At 42.6% G+C, this 16,107-nt stretch overlaps 1 protein-coding gene and 2 pseudogenes across 1 annotated transcript; all 3 read right to left on the bottom strand.

Annotated features, from left to right (window-relative positions):
* Positions 1-5,431: 5,431 nt before the first annotated feature.
* On the bottom strand, positions 5,432-7,725 carry LOC100714138 (probable global transcription activator SNF2L2; annotated as a pseudogene).
* On the bottom strand, positions 6,782-8,757 carry LOC100719061 (protein mago nashi homolog; annotated as a pseudogene).
* A 543-nt stretch (positions 8,758-9,300) lies between these two features.
* On the bottom strand, positions 9,301-12,267 carry LOC134473243 (olfactory receptor 5AU1). The gene is given in 6 exon segments (XM_063236926.1): positions 9,301-9,546; positions 9,549-9,632; positions 9,635-9,912; positions 9,914-10,049; positions 10,052-10,195; positions 10,198-12,267. Coding segments are annotated over 6 exon segments (900 nt in total). The 5' UTR covers positions 10,274-12,267; the 3' UTR covers positions 9,301-9,364.
* Positions 12,268-16,107: the final 3,840 nt, after the last annotated feature.

Below are 16,107 nucleotides of genomic sequence, written 5' to 3'. Positions count from 1 at the left end.
AATTTCCAGGGACAGTTGTGCAGGATATCTCAATCTTGGCTGGAGATTATTATCTTTCAAAGCTTGAATTATTTCCCCCCATGCTCTTCGTGATTTGATGGTTTGTGAAGAGAAATCTGCTGTAATTCTGATGGGTGTTCCCTTGTAAGTAGTCTGTTTCTTGTCTCTTACAGCTTTTAATATTCTGTTCTTGTATTGAATTTCTGGAATTTTTATTATTATATGCCTGGGTGTTTCTCTGTTAGGGTTGTAGGTAGCTGGGGTCCTGTATGCCTCATACATCTGAGTATCTTTACCTTTTGCTAAATTAGGAAAATTCTCCTGGATTATTTCTGTGAGTAGCTTTTGTAGTTCACTTGTTTGTGTCCCTACTTCTTCTTTTATGTTCTTAATCCTTAAGTTATGGCTCCTCTTATCATCTTCTTGTCTTTGTATTATTGCTGTTTGTTTCTTTGTTATTTTTAAGAAGTTTTTCATTTCATTCTCCCATATTACAAGTCTGCCCTCCAGTTCAGATAGTCTGTCCTTAGTTTCTTTCAAGCTGTTATGCCAGTCTTGGATAGACTTCTTAATTTCTTGATAGTCCCTTTGAACCTGCTTCACATACTCAATGCTTTCTCTGTTTTCTCCATCAAGCAATTCTCCCCTCTTTTTCTGTTCTTCCATTCCACCATCTGTTTTTTCCTGGGTGGTGGTTAGCATTTCTCTAACTATTCTGCATACTTCTAGCTTCAGGTCATTGATAACTTCATTCCTGAATTGGTCTATGAGGCTCTCTAAATGGCGCTTAATGTATATTGGTGCAGTGTCCACTATTGCCTGTTTCTCAGGATTGGGGGCCGAGGAGCCTTTTTTGTTGCTTCCCTTCCCCACATTTTCTGTTCCTTATAAAATGCAAGCTTACATAGGAGGCCCGGCTTCCCTGCCTGTCAGCCACAGCCTGATCAAATTGCGCTGGCTAATTGTTCCCGCCCACCGCTGCGCACCAGGGAGTCGCGGAGGAGGCAGCCTACGCGGGAGTCAGTCGCTCCTCCGGGCCACCGTCAGGCTCTGGGATCTGGGTTAGGCCAGCCTAGGGAGTCCGCCAGCAGCGTCACGCAGGCCAGGCACTTTTCACCAATCCCGTCCGAGAGGGGAATGTGTGGCTGGAGTCGCCACCGTGCCCTGCTCTTACAGGACTGCCCGAGCCCAAAAAGTCCTCCGCTGGAGTCAAACTGTGGTAGGGGGTCAGTTTCTCACTCACCTCGCCACCAGTCAGTTTTTGTGTATGCCTCCTTGTCCGTCCTGTTTTCGACTCCGTTCGCAGACTCCCGTTCCCAGAGCTTCTGCGCATCTCTCCTTGCCGAGCTGCTGTGGATGCAGCCAGCCGCCGGGCAGCGGGAAACCCAAATCGCGGCAGGAAACCCAAATCGCGGTTTCCAATGGCGCGGGGTCGAGCCTCCACACCGAGCCTTTTCTGTTCCTATTTTAGCACCAGGACTGTATTCTAAGTTGGTTTCTCTCAGCCCAGTTCGTTCCTGAGTCAGCAGAGCATATCTCTACTGGTTCGTGTCTCCTTAGTCCGCATCATTCCTGGCCTCTGAGCCGAGCCTTTCAGAGAGCCTTCGGTAGTTGCTGTTGTCTGTCCGCCATGTTCTCCTGGGTCCCAGCAGTATTTATTTTATGAATTTGGGCACACTGTTGTTTGATGCATTTATGTTAATAACTGTTATCTCCTCCTTCTAGATTATTTCCTTGCTGATTATGTAGTGTCCTGAATATTTGTGGGCCCTTCCCAATTTAAATGTTAAAATCAAATCTGTAAGTTAATGGTATTAGGAGGCAAAACCATTGATAAGAATCTATGTCCTGAGTAGGGCCCTCATAAATGAAATTCTTGTCCTTATATGAAGTTTACGAGACATCTGAGGACATAGCTAGGAGATGCCACCTACAAACCAGAAAGTCAACCTTTACCAGACACCAAATTTCATGACACCTTGATGTTAACTTTGTGTTAGCTTTCCTGTGACTGGCACAAAATACCTAACATCCACAAGCAAAGCTTATTTTAGCTCATGGTGTCAGTTCATGCATGCTTAGATGGCTCCAAGAGAAACCATAACAAACTTCCTAGCCTCCAGAGTAGTGAGGAAAATTTCTGTTGATTATAAGCTGTAAATTTTTAGTATTTTGCTGAACTGAACTGAAGCATCCCAACCTACAGATAGAATTGACATTAACAAATAAAGTTTCAAAGTGTTTTGGGGCCCCACAAAGCAATATACAAGAACAATTTTATTTTTGTGCAGAAGCAGCAAACACCTGAAGAGTGTTATTTTTATTTAGGTACATATTGGCAAAAACCTGGAGTCCCTATGTAGTCAAAATGTATGAATAAAATTTTTAACAATATGAAAATGCACAGATAAGTTATGATTAGAATATATGTCCATAGGAGACTTAATACCATAAAGATATAAATTCTTGGAAGAGTAAAGAAAACAGAGTGAAGACCCAAAGTAAATCACAGCCTCCCTAAGACCTGGAATCGCACAACTAGAAAAGCAACAACTTAGCAAAGTGAAAAGCAGTGAGAGCTCTGGGAATCAAGAAAAAGGTGCTAGCAAAGCTCAAAGTCTTTTTTTTTTTTTTTTTTTTTTTTTTGGTATTTTTACCGGTACCAGGGATTGAACTCACGACCACATACTTGCAAGGCAGGCACTTATGCCACTGAGCTAAATCCCCAGGCCCCAAACTCAAAGTCTTAAAGAAATTAGACAAACTGAAGACAACATAAAGAAAAGAATGAAGCAATCTGGAATACTAATCCAGAATCCCAGGAAGGGAATTTACCTCTGCAAATGCAAGCCTGCAGAAGAAGGCTGGGCACTAAGGAGCCCCTCAGTGTTATGCTGAACAGATGAAAGAGGCTTATAAACATCAGTGCACATCCAAGGACACATCATAAGAAGATAGACTCTAACTACAGAGGGACAAAGCATCTTGACTCTGATTTTCAACTTCTAGCACAAAAACAGAAATAAGCTGGGCATGGTCTCAACATACCTGTCATCCCAGCACTCTGGTGGCTGAAGCCAGAGGATCATTGTGAGTTTGAGGCCGCTCTGAGGTGCAGGGTGAATTCAAGTCCAGCATTAACCACATAACAAGACCGTATCTCAAAAAAAAAAAAAGAGGGGCTGGGGATTTAGCTCAGCGGCATAAGCACCTGCCTTGCAAGCAGGCGGTCGTGAGTTCGATCCCTGGTACCGATAAAAAAAAAAAAAAAAAAAAAAAAAAAAGAAAGAAAGAAAGAAAGAAAGGCAACAAGAAGTCTCTAGTAACATTTAGCACCTCGGGGCTGGGTATTTAGCTCAGCGGCATAAGCGCCTGCATTGCAAGCAGGCAGTCTTGAGTTCGATCCCTGGTACCGATAAAAAAGGAAAAAAAAAAAAGACAAAAAAACATTTAGCACCTCAAAAGACGATTTCATGGAGCTGAAGTAGAGAAAGTTACAGTCAAAAAACTCAAAAACCAAGTGGTCAAAGTATTTGAAGAGCTCAAAAAAGAAATATACAAGCAATTTCTTAAGGTTCTTAATGAGTTTAAAGATTTCATTAAACAGGTAAAAGATCTTACTAATAAAATGCTTTAAAACATTAATGAAGAAACAAAAAATAAATTTCTTTAGTTGCTTTCTCATTGCTAAGACTTCCTACACAACAGCCACAAGTTAAAAGAAAAAAGATTTGTTTTAGTTCACAGTGTGGAGAAGCTTCACTCCAAAGTCACCTGGCTCCAAGGCAGGGCAGCATGGCAAAGGGGCATAGAAAAGGAGAAATGGTCCGTGGCGTGCCAGGCAGAGTGGTGAGCCTCCTTTGCCTCCAGGCTCCATAACTATTGGTTGGTGCCACCCACACTCAAGGTGGAGCTTCCCTCTTCAATAAATTCACCATTCACATCCAGACATGCTAAGCCTATCAGTGGACTAATCTGCATATCCATGATCCAATTATCTTGCCAAATCCCCAATTATGAACACATGAGGCTTTAGAGGTACACCTGAATATAAGCTATACTGTTCTGCTCTTAGCCCCCAGAAGATGCACGAACACTCCTGTATGCAAAATGCAGGACATACTCCCTGTCCTTGCAGGACTTCCTCTGAAATCTGGGTGGAAGCCTTCCTGACCCCACAACTCATACTCTCATGTGCTTAAAACCAGTACCATGTGGATGCACCAAGATCAGCTGCCAACTGGGGCAGTAGCCAGGCTTCCTTCTCTCTTGGTTGTAAGGGTCAAGTGCCTGGTTGATTAGCACTACTGTTGGGAATCTACCATCAGATTCAATTTGTCATTTCAGATAGTAGAGCAGCATGGGTTTTTACTTCTGCAGAAGCATGCAAACACATGCTAGCATGAGAGAGCAGGTGCACAGAGATGCAAAAATAGGCTCCTTTTATTTCCTAATTTATGAGCAGCATCCGACCTTTTCTCTATTGGCTGGTTTGAAGATTCACAATCCACTCCAGTTGGTTAGAGCTAGGGGAGAGCCAGAAGGGTTGCTTAGCAGGGTTGCTAAGGTAGCAGACAATGAGAATATGGAGAAATGAAAGTCCTTAGCTGTTGATAAATTATCTTTGGCAGTTGGTTCCTGGAATCTAAACTGAGCAGAGATTTCCCAAACTCTTTTATAAGGGGTGGAGAAGGGGCAGCCTAAGGTGGACTAGAGTCTTAGATGGAGGCACTCCTGATTATATCATTTGATAGAAAGGACCTTGTTTCTTACGTTACCCACCCAAACCAAAGGGAAAAATTCCCCGAACTGCTACCGTTCTTGAACACAGTGCTCTGGGGCTGTCTTCTCAAAGTAGTCTTTCATCTTTGAATTTTGAGACTCAGAAGAGTGGAGAACTGCTGGTTGTTTTGATGCCCTCAGGATAAACTATTGATGCTGTATGCTCAAAGTGACAAACATCAGTTAATGAAAAGTAGAAAACTGTGCCTAACACTAAAAGTGAAAATTTTGTTGCTGTCATTGTTATCATTGTGGTACTGGCAATCTAACACTACCATTCTAATGTTTAACTATGTCCCCAGACTTTTTACCTTTAATTTGAGTAATGAATTCATTAAATTGCCCAGGTTTGCTTTGAATTTGCAATTCATGTGCCTCAACCTGCCAAGTAGATGGGATTTAGGCAGGCACCTCTGCACCGGTAAGCACGAAGGTATTAATTATGTATTGGAAGAGTGGATCTACCGGAGACAGTAAACACAAGTCACTTAGTGGTGGACCAATCATATAACAAAGAAGTGGCTTGGGGACTATGGGACATCTGTTTTGAAAAAAAAAAAAAATTGAATCCCAAACTGACAACAAAACAATTTGAAGGCAAAGCTTGTAGAGAATATATTTATGTCCTCAGAGTTGAGGAAGAGTCTATTTTATAAGATGAGGAGGAGGAGGAGGACACAGAAAGGATCCAGTGCCCAAATGGCAAAGTGAACTCACTGGGTAGAAACGAGAGGGAGGAGGACAGTGTTCAGTTCCACTGGGATCACTCGTCATCAGTCCCTCTTGCTTCTGACTGTTAGTGTTCATCCTGCTCTTCATCGCTGTCAAAATCACTCACTACCAGCTTCGCTTTGCTTCGATTTGGCCTCTTCTTGCCTTTTCCTTTGTCCCCACCTTTCTCATCTCTCTTATTGAGCTTGATTTTCACCTTAACAGATTTTGCCTCAGACTCTGACTCCTCTTCCTCTTCCTCATTGTTCTCCTCCTCACTTTCCTCCTTTTTGGCAATTCTCTTTTTCTTTTTTTTTTTTTTTTTTTTTTCTGTCTTTTTATCGGTACCAGGGATCGAACTCACTCACGACTGCCTGCTTGCAAGGCAGGTGCTTATGCCGCTGAGCTAAATCCCCAGCCCCCTCTTTGGCAATTTTCTGCCACACAGTCTTAAATACCGACTATAAGATGATGGAGTCTTCGTAGATCTGGGATCCCTCCAAGTTGAATGTCTGCGCATTGTGACAGAGAAGCACAACATCTTTCTGCAAGTCACCCAGGCTCCGGTACTTATGATTACGAATTCTTTCCTTTATTTTTTTTGAAATCCACTGGCTTTCTAGTTAATTCATAGTATTCTGGTAACTCTTTCCTGGAAGGTAACTGAATGAAGACCTCTCTGAGGTGCTGTCCTGAGCTATCTTTGTAGTTGATCACAGTATCAGTGATAGTGTTTATCTGTTTTGTCAGTTTGGGGGGATTTGGTGACAGTTTCTCAGTTGGAGGGCGGCCTCTCCTCTTCTTAGCTTTCTCTACATCTTCCTTCACAGGATCTTTATCCACATTTCTTTGTCTTTTTCTCTTCTTAAGCTGTACTTCCTCTTCCATTTCTTCCAAATTGCCATCTTCAATGGCCTCTAACATAGTCACGAACAGGTCTCCTTGCTTGGACCAAGTTTCTGTCACAGGACAAAATGTCTATTGTGGAATTTCTATACCTCCAAACTCACATGACCCAGTTTCCATAAAAAATATCCTCTTTTTTTTTTTGGTAAAATAACAAAAACTGGATTTTATTACCTTTTTAATTTTTTCTTAGGTACTGGGACTCAAACTCAGGCCGTTGCACTTGCCAGGCAGGCACTGTGCTACTGAGCTAAATCCCCAGCCCTTATGACATTTATTAAAGATAAAGTTTATTTAAAAAATGCCTTGATGTACACAAAAATTTCCTGATAATGGGTAAACAAATATTCCTACGCCCCTCATGTCCACATCAATATTCAACCTAAACTGGTTTGACCTTGAAGTGTAATCTAATAAGACTGAAGACCAAACACTTCAGGTCCTGGACAAGATAATAAAATACTCTAAGCCTTCAGGGTCCTCGGACTGATTAACATCAATAAGAACCAATTTTTGATGTTGTGAAAGAAATGTGTTCATCTCCAGTAAAGACTTCAGGCTCCTGCCGGCCTGCCCTGTCAGGAGGAGGCCACAAAGCGCCATCCTCTTTGGTGACCTCACTGTCAGCAATTACTCTCTTCAGTTCCTCCATCACACTCCCATGTGCACGGCCTCTTTTCTGGTGGTAACATCGGTTTTGTAATTGCTGTCGTTGGTGTATCTCAATTTCCCATCAGATCAGAACTCGAACTCCAGGAGCTCGTGACCAACTTGCCTTTGTGACCCACATAATAATGCAGATAAAAGTCACTTTCCAAAGCTCACACAGAACATCGGAGTCCAAATTTTAGGACCCAACTCCTCTTTTAAAATTTTTTTCATGGGCAACCCATTTGTGACCCCTCCTATCTCTTGGAGCTGCTCCTGTTCCCCATTTTCCCATCCCTATTCCCCATTCCTTTACTCCAGTAAATTTTTCTACTCTTAACCTCTGTTGTTCTTTAGAAAAAATAAATAAAATTAAAAATTTTCTTGCAGTATTTCTGAGAAGCAATATTCTGTTGTGTACTGATATATATTCTGTCTGTTTTGTTTCTCTAGAAAATTCTTGGCTAATGCAATGACTTTTTAACAGCCAAACAAGGTGAAAATATTTGCAACATATTTAACAAATAAAGGATTCATTTCAGCATACAAAAATGTTTTAAACTAAATATTGAAAGGATTTAGCTCAGTGGCACAAGAGCCTGCCTGCCAAGTGTGAGATCATGAGTTCAATCCTTGGTACCAACATAAAAAAATTAAAATAAAATAAACAATATCAAAGAGAAAAATATATGACTAAGTAACCTACCAAAGCTAAAGCAAGAACATATCCTGGTGGACTGATGATATTGTCCCTAGATTATGATTATTTGCATTTTATGTTTAATCATTATGCAGTAAGTACATTAATAATAGTATAGACATATTAGAAATATCAATAAGATAATATAGGGCTGGGGATTTAGCTCAGCAGCATAAGTGCCTGCCTTGCAAGCACGTGGTCATGAGTTCGATCCCTGGTACCAATAAAAAAAAAAGAATAAGATCATATAGATATACATAGATATGTTTAAAGTTTTTGTAAAATTTAGTATTTAATAAAACTTGACAGAAACAAAAGAAACAAAATAGAAGGAATTAATAGGAAAAACCTGAAAATAATAAGATGGGGGGGCTGGGGATTTAGCTCAGCGGCATAAGCACCTGCCTTGCAAGCAGGCAGTCGTGAGTTCGATCCCTGGTACTGATAAAAAGTTAAAAAAATAATAATAAAATGGGAAAGTGGTTCATTGTAGACATAGGAGGAAAAACTTCAAAACAAAATGTTTTAAAATATTGCAAAAATTCCTTTTTTTTTTTTGTACCAGGGATCGAACTCATGACCTACCACTTGCCAGGTAGGTGCTTATGCTGCTGAGCTAAATCTCCAGTCCCGAAGATTGCTAAAATTCTGCCGAGCTTGTTTTTTTGTTTTTTTTTTTTTGAACGGGGTTTCAGTGTGCAGTTCAGGCTGGCCTTCAGTTCATTACATAGCTCAGGCTGGCCTCAAAATCACAGTGATCCTCCTGCCTCAACCTGCCCCACCACGTCCAGCCAAATGTTATTAAGGAAGAGAAAACAAAAACATGAGAAAGAGTAAGGCAATATAACCACAGATGCAAATAAGTACCTAGGGCCTCTTAAAAGGCAAGATGGTTCTGATTCAGAAAAATTCAGAACTTCACCAACTTTAGCCAGTTTGAAAGTAGCCAACTGGCAGCCTCTCAGCAACACACCAGGCAAACAGTTAGCAAAGGTAATAAAGCCCCGCATGAATTCTGAAGCTGCGATATCATTACAATTCCATTCAAATAAACAATTTTTAAAAGAGTTTGGGGCAGTGAGATGTAGCTCAGTGGTAGAGTGCTTACCTAGCATGTGCAAGGCCCTGGATTTAATCCTGGGTACAACAACAAGAAGAAAGTTTTTAAGTTAAGGAGTCAAGCTGGAGATTTAGCTCCGTGACATAAGCAATTGTCTGGCAAACGCAAGGTCATGAGTTTGATCCCTGGTACTAAAAAAAAAGTTAAGGAGCCAGTTTTACAAAGAGGAGACTGTAAATAGGAGGAAGGGTTTCCTCAAGCAGCCAAGGTCTTCAGGTTAGTTAAGGGATACTTTCTAGTGAATATAAGTACCTACTTGTAATAATAAACTCGGAAATACAACCGCAGCATCAGAACAGAGGCATAACCAAACCTTCAGCAGCTGCAGTTATACAACAAGCAAACACCCTCTGACCTCTTAGTCTCCATGACAGTCTCAGCTGTCCCTGGGCAGGTAGATGGAGATCCCATGGAGACCAGAGACCTGGCCGCACTTACAGGGCCAGCTGGGAATCTGCTCAGAGTAGCACACCCAAGGCAAAGGTCCCTGGGCTTTCCTACAGCACAGCAATGAGTGGAAAAGGTCCTTGCACCATTTTTCTGCCCAACGCCTTTCTTAAAGCACCCTTCACATCCTTGTTTCTCACTGAGTAGACTATAGGGTTCAGCACTGGGGTGACCATTGTGTAGATCACAGTGGCCGCGCGGTCCTAGGTAAGGGAGTAGCTGGGCCTGGGCGCAGATACATGAAAAGCGTTGCACCAGAGAAGAAGCAGGCAGCGGTGAGGTGGGAAGCACAGGTGGAAAACGCGTTGGACCTGCCTGGACTGATTTCTGTCTCAGAATGGTGAAGAGGATTAAGAAGTAGGAGACCAAGATGGTGAGGGTGCAGTTCAAAAGGCTGAAACCTGCAAAAATGGAGAACAAGTTCTCATGGAGTGAGGTGTCCACACAAGACAGGAACAAAATGGGTGGCCCATGGCAGAAACAGTGAGTGACCACATCAGCAACACAGAACTTCAGACTGAATAAACAGACTCGAGGCGATGCAATGGAGGAGGAGGAGGAGGAGGAGAGTGAGGAGCGAGGAGAGAGGAGGAGAGACCAGCGGATTACAAAGGGCAGCAGAGCAGTCACAGGCCATGGCAGCGACTCAAAAGCACTCTCTGGGGGCAAAGCCTGCATAGAAGAACATCCGGGCCATGCAGCCATAACAGGAGATCACCTTTCTCTTTACCAAGTCGTCTGGGGGACTGCTGGGAAGGAGCAGCAGAAATCCAGGACAGACAGGCTCTTCAGGAGGGAGTACACAGACGTGTGCAGGTGGCGCCCATGGATCAGGAGGACCATGACCAGGTTCCCCAGTCTGGTGACGGTGTACGCACCAGAACAGCCTCTGGCGTCGGATCTCTGGGGAGACCCAAGGGTTCAAACTGCATCGCTTGGCTCAGGTTTGTCAGTTCCATAATTACCCAGTTTTGTCACCACCAGGAGTGAGTTTGAATACCTAGGAGCTTACTGGGTTAAACTCCGCCCTAAGACAACCTCTTGGAAGTTATCCTACTGAGGAAATTTGGCTTGGTGTATGGTCTTCTCTACTTGGCTGGTTGGCTCTTTGGTTAGTTGATAAACATTACTTGAGCAACAATGGAAAATATGAAAGAAACATGCAATTTGTTCTCTCAGGGGTCCTAAAACACTATTAAATAATAAAATAGTCACCCATACATGCATATCATCACTATTTTTTGTTGGATAGCTTTGTGCCCTCCCTCTCAGAAATTTAAGAGTTTATATTCCAGAGACAGCATATTTTATGCAGGCATCCAGGCCCTGATGTCAAACTGCCAAGTTTCAAAAGCTGGGACTTCACCGCAAACCAGCTGTGAACTGTTGATGTTACTTCAGCTCTCTGAGTTTCAGCTTTCTCAGGTGCACAATAAGGATAACACCACAAATCTTAAAACTTGTTAAAATTCAGTGAGTTAATGCAATGCATGTGAAGAAAGCCTGGCACACTGAGAAAGATCCAGAGATTATTCTGATTGGGAAGACAGACCTAATACATAAACGAACATGATTAACGAGATGAAAGAATAATAGCAACACAATCTAGCAACCATCCTATCACCAAACAGCTCAGACAGAGATACATTTACTCAGCAAAAATGACCGAGCCAGCCTGCAGACAGCCCAACAGGGCTCACTGGCTCACTTATCAAACTGCACTTGTGAGACCAGCATGGTCCAAGCACTGCTGTGAGCCCAAAGGTAATGAGGGCTGAAAAGTGGAGAGATGGCCCAGAGAGCAAACTGAGAAGCGTCATCCAGCAGAAATCACTGCCCATATTTCAGAAGGACAGCAGCCATTCCCAGGGAAGAGAATTTGTGCTGGACTTGGGGCTGTTGGGGCAGCAGGAAAGGGTCAGCCCCTCTCCTGGACGAAGGCCTCATTGGCTCCTCTGCCTCCCAAGTCCCTGAGGTACCCCAGGGTCCTGAACTGGGCATCTTGTGCTGTTTGGTTGAGACTTTCAGCTGTGAACCTGAAGCCAGTATCTGACTGATAGGACAGAGAAGGGCAGATGTGAGCCACCTCTTCCTGCCCTGCAGATGGTGAGTAAATAACACACCTGTGAAACATGATGGGAGGATTGAAGAGAGAAGACGATTCTGGTTCATCTTACGGGCAGAATTTCTAGAATTACCAAATTCTGTAGGCAGGAGAAGATTCTGGAGGCCTTCTTTCTGCTGATAGAACACCATGGCTGGTGATGAGGAAGAGGGTTTTAGTAATGCCTGGAGATCTAACAAGTTCTAATAAAACAGAGACCCCAAATATGAGTGCAGATGCAAACACAGCTTTCAGAGCTCATTCTTTTTTTTTTTTTTTTGTCTTTTTCATTTTTATCGGTACCAGGGATCGAACTCACAACCGCACACTTGCAAGGAAGGCACTTATACCGCTGAGCTAAATCCCCAACCCCAGTTACCAAGTTTGTAATGCAAATGTCATTGGCCACATTAGTGTCAAAGGCCAACTGAGCTTCCAGGCCTGTTACAGAACTTCAAAGAGATGACAGTAAAACTCTTGGGGCAGAAATAGCTTATAGGATTCTAGAAAGTGCACAGATGAACTGTAGTCAAGAATAGCGTAGAACTTCTTGAGGCGTGACTTCATATCTTTTTTCCTAATTCATGGCTTCAGGTAGGTTAAGTGCTCGCAAGTATTTCTCTGAGTAAAGAATGGACAAAAACAGAAAAGTCGGAATGTGTCTTCACTTCACAGAAGCATGGATGAGACAGGAGGCCTCTACTGAGGTAGAGGACGGGGACAGATAGAGAAGAGTGGTGGACAATGCAGCAGGCAGCTGCTCAGAGCCTCCACATTTATCTCTTCCTTAAATCCACTCTTCCAGGGGCTAGGGATACCGAAAAAGACAAAAAAAAAAAAAAAAAAAAAAAAAAAACAGATCCACTCTTTCTCTTCTCCTCCTCTTTTCTTTGTCATCTCTCTTCTTCCATCTGCACTAAGTTCAGAATTCTTCAGAATATAGTCAGTTCGTTACGGAAGGGATTCTAGAAAAACTGGTATCTTTGATGATTTTTCACAGGATGCTGTAATAGCCACCATTTCTAATTGGCTGCAGTTTGTACCTATGAATAAAAAATAGAAAAAAAAATAAAGGTAGCCCTACCCTAGGGAGCTGGAGTAGAGTGAAGCACGTGGGTGTGAGATCAAAGGCGTGCAGCCAGTGGATGAGGGAGGAACAGACAAGAGATGAGCCTGGCACCTGGCTTCACCTCCTAACAGGGCAGCGGGAGAGCACATAAGGGGCAGGTTGTAGGGAAGCTCCCAGTGTCTTTTTTTTTTTACACTTTTTTTTATCGGCACCAGGGATCTAACTCACGACCGCCACCTGCTTGCAAGGCAGGCGCTTATGCCCCTGAGCTAAATCCCCAGCCCCGCGCCCAGTGTCTTTAAACTGCTTTAAAGATCCCAAATAACACAACCTGTGATTTTTAAAAAACAGCGAATTTTTAAAAAAAATTACGGTGTACTACCATAAGAGACACATTGCCAATAATCACGCTCAAAATATTCCCCTCACTTTGCACACTTATTCCATCCCTCGTGCCACTCCTGAAGCACCGCTAGAGGTCTTCTTTCATGTCTTTGGCTGAGCTGTCACTGCTGCCTCCATGTCCTGAATCAGCTCAAAAACGTTACTTTTCAGGGTCTTTATAACTTCACAGAAGAGCCGTAAGTGAATAAGGTAGCTGAGGACACACCAAGATATTTTTATGAGGCTGCCGTCCCATTGGCTGGCACTTGACAGCAGCGTGCACTGTATTTTTAAATCTCACTTTATAAAGACACTCATGAAAGAGGACTCCAGAACTGCTACAGAAAGTTGCAAGAACAGCAGAATAAATGTATTCAAAACAAGGGGGAATATTTTGAAGTGAATTCATAAGAATGTGTGTCTTTTACTCAGAATGGGATACTAAGGATGGAACTCAGATCTTTGCACTGAGCTATATCCTCAGGCCTTTCTATTTATTTATATTTATTGGGGGGAGGGGGTCTTACTAAATTGCTAAGGTGCCCTGATGGGGTTCAAATTTCCAGACCTTTTACCTCTGCCTCCTAGAGTACTGGGATTACAGGCATGGGTCAGCATGCCCAGGTATAAATTTTTAAACATTTAAATGTTCAGTGTGTATTTTAGCACACTGAACCCATGGTTCTTAGTGAAATGCCTTGCCTGAGGCTCACTGGAGAAGCTTCCATGTACACAGATTCTTGGTTTCCACTGTAGGACAGTTGATCCAGGAAGTCCATAACTGAACCCCAAACTATGCTGATTTGAAGCAGACAGTCTCTGAATCATCCTCTGAGGAACACGAACCATGGGGTATTTGCCAGAGCAGACAGATCATCTTCTTGAGCCCCACGTAAATGCCCTTTGCTAACCTGTAGAATTCTCTGTCTTGGGAAACCGGCCTATGGATAGGATGGTTGTCCTGGACATTTTCTTTCCTTCAGTAGTTAACAATTTTCAAATACCTGTACACTACCTGGTGAAATAAGCCGGAGAATTTCCTCTTCAAAGTTGCTGAGATGCTCTTAGGAAAACTATTTAACTCTAACAGAGCACATGACTTGGTGTAGAGCTGTTGCTGAGTCTCAGAATACGAGTCTTCAGTAGAAGAACAAAAGAGACAGAGCCAGATTCACTGGGCTCATGATGAAGGGTGGGGACCAGGGCCATCACAGACTGACAGGCTCACATGGGAGAGGAGAGGGGCAAGGCAGCCCATGCACAGCTTGAGCTGTGATCCTGTGCTCACAGGAGCCCTCAGGGAAGGAGGATGTGGTCACCAATGAGACTTCACAGGCAGGTGAGGAAGGGAGAAAACTCAGATGTTTGCAAAGTTAGCGTTTCCCGTTTCCCAGAGTAATGCCCTTGAGGAATCAGGTACCCTAACCCTAACCCTGAGGAATCAGGTGACTAGAATATCAGGAATGGATCCTCATCAAATCCTTGGCAGTATGATGATTGTTTGTCTCAAGGGCTGTTTCACCTTGATGCCAAACTCGTATGTGATTATTAATTGCACTTATCCTATCCTGGAAACAAAGTTTTCTTTCTCTTATGACTGTCTCCAGTGTATATTTGTGCCCTAGATTATAGTAAACTCTAACCAGGCACAGGAATAAGGGTGGGCATGGCGGTGCACACCTGAAATCCCAGCACTCTGGAGGGATACAAGAGGATCACTGCGAGTTTGAGGCCAGCCTGGGATACTTAGTAAGATCAAAACAGCCTGAACTGCATAGCAAGACCTTCTCTCAAAAAAAGAAAGAAAGTTAAATTAGGGAGACGTTATTTAGTTTTCCAATATTTGGAAATTTTCAGAGATTTTTTTTTCAACCATGGCTTTCACACTGAGCTGCATTTTGGGGGGGGGGGGGGACAGTGTCTTGCTGACTTGCTCCCAAATGGTTCAGACTTGCAATCCTCCTGTGTCAGCCTCCCAAAGTGCTAAGACTTCAGGTGTGTATCACCTATCTGGCTTCCATTGTTGATTTATAATTCAATGTTACATAGTCAGAGGACATACTTTCCATGAGTTCAATGCTTTTGCATTTATTGAGACTTCTTTATGGTGTATAAATATTTTAAACGTTCCATGTCTACGTGAAAAGAATGTATATATTCTGCTTTGTTGTGGAATGCTCCATAAATGTCAGGTAGGTCAAGTTGGCTTATGTTACTGGTTCTTCAAATCTACTGTATCTTTTTTGTTTTTGTGCCTGCTTTACTACTGACTAGCTGTTATTTAAAGAGTGTGTATTTTACACTAAGTAAACTTGCAAAAATGTAAATGGCACCCAATTCCCATCAAATTTCTTCTTTTTAATATACTTTTAATATAGTTTCTTTTTCAACGTTATTTTTATTAAATTGTTGCTTATATTAATATGAGATGGGTGTAATAAGGTTTATTTTGTTTTGAAATAAATTAAGGCAATATTTGTTTTTTTAAAAAGTGTGTGGAATGCAGATGTGAGAGAGCCGCGATGGAAGCTAAGCCCCCGGTGGGCTGGGGGAGGAGCACAGCACCTCCCACCCCCATGAACCACCAGCTGATTCAGAGGAACTGTATTGTTTGACTGACTTTGCAAGCCTAAAGCAGAACAGCTTTTTGGAGAAAGTATGGTAGCTATTGTAGATTTCCTATCATCTTATCACTGTTTTGCCCCACTGATTGCTGTTTTATTCCCTTTTAAATTACAGAGAAAAGCTGGGTGTGATGGCACACGCCTGTCATCCCAGCACTCAGGAGGCTGAGGCAGGAGGATCATTTCGAGTTTTTTATTTTATTTTGAAGGTAGTAAAAATACAACAGAACAAGACAGAACAAAGCCAATCAAGACAGTGCTGTGAAATTGGTGCAGAACTTCACAGCAGGATACTGGGATGGTAGTAATAGGTACTATAGTATATCTCATTATCTTCACAATAGCTGTCCAGTCAGTTAGCTATAGCGAAATCAAACCAAAAGCAGAACATTATAAAACCAATTGAAAGAGAATATTGAATAGAGCAAAACAAACATAACAAAACAAAACAGTGAAAACAACCTTTGCCTTCAAACAGTAGATCCCCCATATTTGCTATATTGCATATGATAATCCTCCCAAGAGATGCTGAGACATCTATTCCCAGTAGCTTCGGGGTGGAGGGGGTGGTGTCGATTGTCAGCCCGCGTGCTGGTAGGCTCTCAGGAGCGC

This window comes from Cavia porcellus, unplaced genomic scaffold (assembly GCF_034190915.1).
Source record: "Cavia porcellus strain 051 isolate PalLab524CR breed Dunkin Hartley unplaced genomic scaffold, mCavPor4.1 scaffold_26, whole genome shotgun sequence".
NCBI classification, from domain to species: Eukaryota; Metazoa; Chordata; class Mammalia; order Rodentia; family Caviidae; genus Cavia; species Cavia porcellus.
This window is presented reverse-complemented; position numbering and strand designations above follow the sequence as displayed.